The following is a 10,244-nucleotide window of genomic DNA, read 5'->3' on the forward strand; positions in this document are numbered from 1 at the left end:
GAATTTTTCAAACAAGAAGCTATGTATTAAGGATTGTTGGCTGAATAACAACTGAAACTCTGATTTATTAATGGAATTGGTTTGGGCCGACAAAATAATGGAAATCTTGCACAATGTGCCAACTGGTAAAAGTGGTCAGGTTATATTCATCTAGAAGTCTGTCCCTAATGGCAAGTTCTTTACAAAAATGGCATGGGAGGTAGTGAGGAGCAGAAGTGATAATTTTGAGTGGAATGATTGGTTTTGGTATTCTTTATTACCTAGAAGAATCTCAATGTGTTTATGGAAAACCTAATTTAGATGCTTGAGAGTAGATGATAGAATTCAGGCCAAAGGAATATCAATGGCTTCATTTTGTGATTGCTGCGTGTAGAGAAGCCATGAAAACATTGATCACATTCTTTTTTTAGGCGAGATGACTTCAGAGGTTTGGCGTCGGGCTAGTGTGGTGTTAAGGATTCCTTTCCAATGATTCCTTTCCTAGAACTTGTTCCACTATGCTCGAAAATCATCTATTAAAGGTATTTTAATCGTTCTGGTTCCGTATTTGATTATGAGGTGTGTCTGGGATCGAAAATGCAAATCGAGAATGGACGGAGTTTATCAAAGTGCAGTTCAGACATGGAGAAGTGTTCGATACTGGGTTAGTTCTTTAGTTGAGAGCTTTAATTATTTTCGAAAATTAAAGATATCGAACATTACAATTTTGAAAGAGTTTCAAATTCAGCATTAGGGAGTTTGCGCCAAGCCTGGAAAAAATATTTCATGGGTTAAATCCCTAGTAGGGTGGATAAAACTTAATTGTGATGGCAGCTGTAGGGGCAATCTGGGTACTTCAAGAGCTGGAAGAATTATTCAGGACTGTCATGGCATGGTGAAAGCGGTTTTTTCAAGCTATTTTGGTAATGGTAGGAACAATGGTGTGGAATTAAAAGAAATTTTGGAAAGAATTCGTTTATACAAATGACTTCAATATTTTAATGTGATTATTGAAAGTGACTCGCGAATTGTTATTGATTAGCTTCAAAAGGGTAGATGTACCTTATGGTATCTTTGTGATTTTTGGGAGGACCTCATGGCGGAGATAGAAGGAGTGAACTTCATGGTGATCTGTGAATATAGGGAAGGCAATAGTGTGGCACATTTCTCGTTAGAGAAGGAGAAATGAGAAATAATGTAATCTACAAAAAATAACATTTTTATCATGTTCTCTAAAATGTATCCTTTAGATGGATAGATTGAGTCTCACTTCCTTTCGTCATTAGCTCAACCTCTTGATTTTTGTTTGGCAGGTTTAGATTTTTTGATTTATTTTATTTTATTATTTTTATTTTTGATAAGTTTGTTTAGATTTTTTTTTATTTAACTTTATTTGGATTTGTAGTCCTATTTTAGTTGGTTGTTGATATTGTTTTTGGAAAGTCTTTAATTTTTTTATCTATAATCTCTCAATGCTTATCTTGTAACTATAGTATTTCTCCGCTAAAAGTGATGTTATATCAATAAATAAATGGGGATGCCGCCCTCCTTATTTTTTTTTTTTTAAAAAAAGAAAAAAAACTAATCACTTTTAATATTTTAATTCTTTTAATAAAAATTGACATTTTAATAGTTAATTATGTTCATTTTTATAAACATATCTATACCTACCTTGTGTTTATTGTATTTTATTTTAAATATTTCCCTAAAAAAAATCTCGGATATTTCATGTTTTGGTGGTTTGTTTGGCTCTTTTGTGTCAGGCGAAAATATGTCTGACACAGTCTCAAAGCCAAACATGGGAGGGCGGTGCTATCATTTCACAATGTGGCAATGAATTCAAACGTTTAATTTTCATATTACTTAAAGCTGTTGTCTTCAAGCAAAAGTTGTCTATTTCATTTCAGAAAATTGTACCCTGCAAACCTAGAGTGATAGGCAGGCCAGTGAAATGTAAAATCAATGGTGACTAAGAGGGTGCGCACGCTGTGTCAGTGATAAACACACTTGAGATGTATTTGGTAGAAGTCGAGATCATGGTCTTTGTTTATATTGTCAATCCACTTATTGCAGTCCTATCATCTACCCTATTTTCCTTACCTAGTCGTCATTCGGCCAGGAAAAAAATGAAAAGGGTGGGCTTTGATTTTTTATTTGATTTTTTGTTCACTTGGGTTGAGATGTTTCACGTCTTCAAGTAGGTTTAGAATTTTAGTTTCAACCATGTTAGATCACAGTTTGGTAGAGTATGACCCCGAAGCCCATCTAATATCATTCGCAAGTCGCAACCTGCTCAAATGGAGGGATCCTTGATTTCTTGGTGATGTTTGAATAATACTTGTCAATATGCATATATATGTGGCTCACTACTCGCACCTCAATTGTCAGGATAACTCTCCCGGCCCCTTAGCTTCCTACTCCCACCACACACACACTCTCAGGGCACTAACACCTTCTGCTACACCATGGATATCTTATACTGTTATCTTGCTCTCTTCTTGTCACTTCTCCTTTTCCGACTTCAACTTCGTCCCCGCCGAATTTCACCACCGACCCCATTTGCTCTTCCAATAATTGGCCACCTTCACCTCATTAAGAACCCACTCCACGTAGCACTCGAGAGACTATCACTCCGATACGGTCCCATATTAAATCTCCGGCTCGGTGTCCTGCCTATCGTCGTCGTGTCTTCTCCCTCTGCTGTTGAGGAGTGCTTCACCAAGAACGACATAATATTTGCAAACCGACCGCAATCTCTCGCTGGGGATGTCCTTAGTTACGATTATACATCCCTCGCATTTGCTCCATATGGTCACCTTTGGCGAAGTCTTCGTCGCCTCACAGTCGTTGAAATCTTCTCCTCAAACAGCATCCAGAAATTTTCTGCCATCCGTAAAGAAGAAGTTCGTGACTTTCTTCGCCGACTTTATGAAGTCTCAAAGAGTGGAAGCCAAAAGGTGGAGCTGAGGTATTTTTTCTCCCTTCTAACGTTCAATGTTCTCATGAGGATAATTGCAGGAAAGCGCAGCATTGAAGGAAAGGCTGCAACCACCGATATGGGAATCAGGCAGCATCTGCAAGAACTCAGAGAGGCTTTCCTTCCGTCCCTGTCAATGAATATGTGTGACTTCCTGCCAATATTGAGATGGGTTGGGTACAAAGGATTGGAGAAGAATATGGTCAAGATGTGTAGGAAAAGAGATAAATTTCTGCAGAATTTGATAGATGAGGTTCGACAAAAGAAAGCATCTAATTCATTCAATTGCACTCCCAATATGGAAAGCGGAAAGAAGATAACAGTGATTGAAAATCTATTGTCCCTCCAAGAATTTGAACCTGAATTCTATTCAGACAATCTCATCAAAAGCATAACAGCGGTAAGAGCTAGGCAACAAACACTTCGACGTTATTTTTTTACACTTTGCTTGCACACTTACCAGGAAGGCGTTGATGTTTTCATTCTAGCATTGACTAGCATATGTGGTCCAGCTTATGTTTGTTGCAGGAACTGATACATCAGCCATCACTTTAGAGTGGGCAATGTCTCTTCTACTGGATCACCCAAAGGTAGTAGAGAAGGTGCGAGCGGAGATTGATAACCATGTCGAACATGAGCGCTTAATTGACGAGTTGGACCTTTCCAAACTTCCTTATCTCCGTTGCATAGTATATGAGACTCTTAGATTATATCCTCCAGGGCCGCTATTACTTCCCCATTTTTCATCTGGTGATTGCACACTCGGAGGATACGACATACCGCAACGAACAGTTCTGTTGGTGAATGTTTGGGCTCTTCACAGAGATCCCAAAGTATGGGAGGAGCCCGAAAAGTTCAAGCCAGAGAGGTTTGAGGGCACTGAGGGGGACAGAGAAGGGTTCAAATTTATTCCTTTTGGAGTGGGGCGGAGGGCGTGTCCAGGAGCTGGCATGGGCATGCGGATAGTTTCATTGGCATTGGGTGCAGTGATTCAGTGTTTCGAGTGGGAAAAGGTTGGGCAGGAGGTGGACATGAGCTGTAATTTTGCCACGACTATGGCCAGGGCTGAGCCATTGGAGGTTGTGTGCGCCCCACGCCAGAATTTTTTTAAACTACTATCGCAACTATGAACTAAACTCGTTTTACCTTTATCTATTGTTATTATTATTATTATTATATCTTGGCTTTGTATACGGATGTTAAGCCTGTACGAGGGAATGAAGGTACTTGATCAGCTTATCTCAGATTGTGACACGAATGTTTTAAATAATTAAATTAATGGCTTTCTACATGGCAAAGACAATTTAAAGTGTTGGATTGTAAAACCATTTCTATAGTTTTCGTTGCAATTTACAGCTCATGAGACTAAAAGATGTAAAGGTAGTAGGGGAGGCTTATGGACCCATAAAGTGTAAGTCACTTTACAGCAACTGCTCACTGTCAATGCCAAAGAAATGTTCTGTTTTGCTACTGCACTGCTTACTTGCTGTCCCCGAGGCCCCGTTCCAAGCATTAATTTTCTTTATGCTGCCTTTAGAAACATAGTTTTGGAACTTTGCATTTTCATTCATTCATCCATAAAATTTCAAATTCAAAAATTTTTATTTTCTACATAATTTCAAATCCATAACCCCCAACACTGTTGATGTTGGTGGAACTACGATTTTTTTTTTTTTTGGGGGGGGGGGGGGGGGGGGTGGTTACAAAGCCAAAAAAAAAAAAAAAAAACCACTCCTTATAATCCCTTCAAGCTTCTTGATCATTTTCGACGTGAAACATTTCAAACTCCAAGTTAGGATCATTTTTATACAAGAGTGACAAAATATTAGCTAAAAATATTATAAATTTGTTTTGGCATTAAGGTAATTATGAATGGGACACGCAACACAAAATCATTCAGTTTATAGGTCATTCCCAGTTTTGATAATGACAAATACTTTTTGTATTTGATGACTTTCAAGTTTGTGTACAGGATCATATTAACTAAATCACATTGATAGCATGCAGTAACTTGAAGAATTATGAACACCCGACATAAATAAATAAATAAATATATATATATAGATATATATCATTTGTTGTAATATTATTGTATCTGTAATAATTTAAGTTCAAGTGTCTGTAATAATTAATACCCTACCTACATGGTAGGATAGATAAGCTCAAAACCATAGATGGACCTTAGGAATCATCTTTTGGTTGACCAAAGGTCGACTGACGTCAATTTTTTAGGATATATGCTCAAAGACCTTAGATTGATCATAAGACCCACAATATTACATGAAAATGACCCCCCATAATCTTCGTGTTTTTTTATCATATGAATAGGGGTAACTTTATTAGAAGAAAAATACCGAAATGTCTAAGGATGACATGTTTGGTCGACTGAACTCAATTACACTGACAGACTTTAGGTTGTGTAATACTGCAAATGTCTGGTAAAACCTAAGGAAAAATTTGAAATACCTAATTCACCCCCTCTTTTGGGATTACACCAAAGCTAACAAAGTACTTCATTCTAATTGATTAATTAAGAGAAAGGAAACTCTTTCCCTTTAAATCACTTCTTTGAATTGTATTTTATGAAATAAACATAGAGAGAGAGAGAGAGAGAGAGAGAGAGAGAGAGAGAGAGAGAGAGAGAGAGAGAGAGAGAGAGAGAGAGAGAGAGAGAGAGAAGAGTAGATCCTATCATATTCTTTTTGAATCTCTTTAAAAGTGGAGAAATTTTTTGAGAAGATACAAATTTTATTTATAGATAGTCAATTTTGTCTAGATTGAAATTTTAAAAATTAATTGACGAATAGAAAAGGATAATTGATCAAATAAAGTTAATTGAGGCTTTCTCATCTTGCTCTAGTCCATATTATGTGCAATTTAAAATTGGGAAATTCAATTTCACTTTTTGAAAGTACATTGGTTTTAATTGAGTTAATTGTGCAGTTATCTTAAATTGGGATAAGGTTGGATCGGAAGAAAACTTGTTTTCAAACATCCTTATAGAACAAAAAAAGTTTTTCTTGCTCTAAAAGAGTATTTTTGAAAGTTGAAGGCTAAGGCAATATCACTTGTTTCTACATAAAAAGGAAGCTATAGCCCTTGGCCACACACACACACACACACACACATTCATTAAACCACGAAAATGAGTGTCCATTCAATCCAAGAGGAGACTCCAAGGAAAAACTTGTGTGTGTGTGTGTGCACGCGCGCGCAAGGGAGGGAGAGAGAGAGAGAGAGAGAGCAAAGAGATTCCATTGGTAAAGGGAACTCAAACCTTGAAGAAAGAATTTTCAAACTTAAAGAGGAGAATCAAAATTGGCTTTAGTTCTTGGAAGATTTAGTTTTGTAAAGGAAAACAAGAAAAAAAAAATCATCATTAGTAAGAGTATCCTTGTCGTAAAAAACTTTAATGATGCTATAAAATATTATTGTCGCTCGTCGTTATAGGCTTCACTATCAAAAAATTTAGCATCGAGTTTACAAAAATTGTCATTAATGATTAATAACGACGAAAATGAATATTGTTATTAGTGTACAACAACGATTACTTTATTACACTTTAACAATGATGTTCTTACAATTAATGTTTGAATTTATAGTCATTGCATTTACCATAATATTCATCATTTTCTCGTTGTTAAAAAGAATAATAATTCAAATATCTTTTAGCAACAAAATAATTTGTTGCTAAAAGCTTAAAAATTTGCAAGTAAAAGTTTTTATATAAATTCAAAAACAAATAGTTCTTGTAAGTCATATAACCTATCCAATTATACTATTAGCACATTCAAGAACTATGTATATGCTTATACAAATAAAGTAAACCAAAATTTTGATTTGTTGAATTAAAAGTATGTTACGTAGTCTAATGCAAGAATATATACAATCAAAAAATAAATTAAATTAAACAAAAATTTAAAATATTTTTACATATAAAGTTGAGTATAAAAAAATAAAATTGTACACTTCCTTATATCAATATTTTTATGTTGACCTTACAGGTCACGCCTGGTTTTGATAATGACAAATACTCATGTATTTAATGGATCTCTAGTTCATGTGTAGGTCTATATTAACATATATATTGATGGCACGTGAAAGCTTAAAGTTGGAAGACCCAATACATATTGTACTCTATTTCATGTTGTCATATAATTCATTTATATGCAAATGGTCTGTAATAGTAAATAGGGATTGGTTTGTAATAAGCTCACACACATCACATGCATGATCTAATGGGTAAGCTCAAACCAACCATAAACTAAAAATGACCTTATGGAAGGTCGACTGACACCGAATTTTTTCGGTGTCTTTAATTGAACATAAATTACCTAGGACACATACCATTGCACCTATGAATGTTAGGCACTTGAATAGCGTTTGTGTGATTCAAAATAGGACTGAAACACACACATTGTGCACTTTCGATTAACCGACCTTGGCAGTTCATTCTGCCTTGGTTGACCGAAACAGGCTTGGCTCAACAGTTAACCAACGTAATTGGGCATCTTAACCTGGGCTTTACGGTTTATATTTTTAATTAAATGTCTAAATTTGTTCAATATTTTAATAAAGTTCCAAAATCATCATTCTTGAACTTTATTGCACTATTTATGAAGTTTTGGTATTTTTTTTGTCGCAGGAAAATTCCCAGGAACCAAAACCGATACCTGTTCGTATTTCGTGCATAACTTTTTCGTCCAAGCTCCGATCAAGACAATTCAAATTTTTGGAGAAAGAGGAAAGGATTATATACAACTTTGGTGTTTTGAGTTTTGTGAGATACTGTAACACCCCGACCCCGAGGGGCCTGGGATATTAACTCTTTACTACTGATTTACAGCGGAAGCAAATAAACTCGATTCTTATTAAACCAGAGCGCTAATTATTCATGTTACAATCACTTATTTCAAAAGAAGAAAATTACACAAACGTAAATATCTGAAATCATACTAATGTTTCTAAGTAAATCTTTATTTTTCTAATCCCCACCCGCATGCTTGCTAAGCCTGATTTCCGACATGTCCTTCAGAGTTATCTGAAATAAAATATGATTGGGGTGAGACGACGCTCAGTAAGTAAATAAGATTATTATTAGTGTGTGGTCAAAATGAGCTTTTAAAGAATTTCGTAAAATAATATTTAATACTATAACTTCAAGACTGCTTTTAGAATAAACATAAATTTAAAAATTCCTGGATAAAACTTTTGTCATCAATTTTAACAGTAAATTTTTACAATCATATACTATAACTGTTAAATTAAACTTTTAACTTTAAAACTGTAAAAATATTTAATGATAAACATACATATACTTTTCCTTATACGTTTTCCTTAGATCGTCATTTAAGTACCAAAATGATCTTTTTCACGTAAACTTACACTTTTCCTTCAAATCATCAGTAACTTTGTACACGTAATTAAATATGTATAAATATATATTATAAAAACCCACCCTTAGGCCTATTTGCCGTAAGTCATGTTTACCCCCATGACTGGGTTGTGCGGTCCGAAGACTGGACTTAGCTGGCTGGCCGACCAAACTAAATCAACGTACGTAAACTTTAAGTGAGATTTTCCTTATTAAGTCCTGGTCCGAAACCAGGTGTGCACTCAGGAGAAATTCACTAACATAAATGACCACTCTGTAAACAGTGTGGGTGCACTCTGATCCGTATAAACTTTAAACTGCGGTACCGAGCATCTGTAACTTTGAACTTTCGTTGCCATAAGGGGTTTGAAAATCATCTTATTATAATTTATGCAATTTAAAATAATATCGTGAAAATCTCATCTTTACTCATATTTACATAAAAAATGTAACGTAGAAATAAACTCATGCCACACAATTTTTGTGTTATAAATATATATAATTTTATTTTTGAATAGAAAGAAATGCTGAAAATTTACCCGAGGGGATTGGAACATTTCTTAACCCAAAAATAGATGCAAGTATATTAAAGATAGAACTGGTATAATTAAATATGCGTAAAAATAAACTCATAGAAATTTTGTGGAACTAAGTAACATAATTAAAATTTATGTACATAATAAACTCGGGTATGAATTTAAAATAAAAAGAAACTAACATAATCAAAATTTACTTACCTTCTTCTTTTACCGTATGCTATGAACACAATAACTATCTTTAAGATATAAGATCGGAAAGAGTGGGTGAGTGAGAACTTACTCAAAATTCTCACTCCACCACAAATTCTTTCACTCACTAATCCTTCTCTTCCTTAGAAAATTGTTGTGAAAAATGAAGGTTGAGAGCTCCCTATTTATAGGAAAATTTTGGGGAAGAAATAGAATTTATAAAAGTGTGGGGAGATGGGTGAAATTATAATTTTTTAAAATTAAAGAATGGGCAAGGGATGGGCAAGGTATGGGTTGAGTATGGGATGGGGATGGAGGCCATGTGGGAGTGCTTGCCACCATTCCCATTAAATAAATTTTTAATTAACTACTTACCTAATTAATTAATCAATTAGTTAATTAATTATTTTATTATTTTTCTTAATCATTATTGTCATTATTATTATCATTGTTATTACTTATAAACTATTTTAAGTATTTATTTATTTTATTATTTATTTTTGAACAAAAATTAAATTTAAATTTTGAAAACTCATGTGGGCCCCACATGGTCTTGTGGGCCCCACACAACTTCGAGACCCGAATGAATCCTACGTAACTCGAATAACTCTTATACGATTTTATGCATCCTACATAACTTTGAGACTCGTGTAAACCTCCATACGGCTTCGGGACTCATGTGGGCCCCACACAGTCTTGTGGGCCCCGCATAGGATACCTATATTATTATTATTTTATCATATATTTCTTCAAATTATATCAGTTAAAACATTATTTTATGTACTTATTTACGTATATAAATAGTGTCTTGTGGCTCCGGGACTCATGTGGACCCCACATAGTCTTGTGGGCCCCACATATGATACCTATATTATTATCATCTTATTATGTATTTTTACAAATTATGTCTGTCAAAACACTATTTTATGTATATATACTTATTTACGTGTACAAACAGTGTCTATCCTGTTTATCCTATGAAAGTCCATTTTGACCAGGCCGACCTCCAGGGAGCGACTGAGCCACAATGGTCTCTGAGCACTCGCTAAGACAAGGTCTTTCTTAGGCATCAAACATGGAATCAAGGATCCTTCAGAAAAACACTTCCGTATTGATATTAACTTAATGACTATTTTTATTATTTTATTATTATTGTACTTTAATCATATATATATATATATATATA

At 34.6% G+C, this 10,244-nt stretch overlaps 1 protein-coding gene across 1 annotated transcript; it reads left to right on the plus strand.

Moving 5' to 3' along the window:
* Positions 1–2,365: 2,365 nt before the first annotated feature.
* Positions 2,366–4,254, plus strand: LOC131151805 (cytochrome P450 81C13-like). Its single transcript, XM_058103224.1, has 2 exons — positions 2,366–3,356; positions 3,469–4,254. The coding sequence occupies exons 1-2, from the start codon at positions 2,445–2,447 to the stop codon at positions 4,084–4,086; spliced, it is 1,530 nt and encodes a 509-aa protein (XP_057959207.1). The 5' UTR covers positions 2,366–2,444; the 3' UTR covers positions 4,087–4,254.
* Positions 4,255–10,244: the final 5,990 nt, after the last annotated feature.

This window comes from Malania oleifera, chromosome 3 (genome assembly GCF_029873635.1).
Source record: "Malania oleifera isolate guangnan ecotype guangnan chromosome 3, ASM2987363v1, whole genome shotgun sequence".
Lineage (NCBI taxonomy): Eukaryota > Viridiplantae > Streptophyta > Magnoliopsida > Santalales > Ximeniaceae > Malania > Malania oleifera.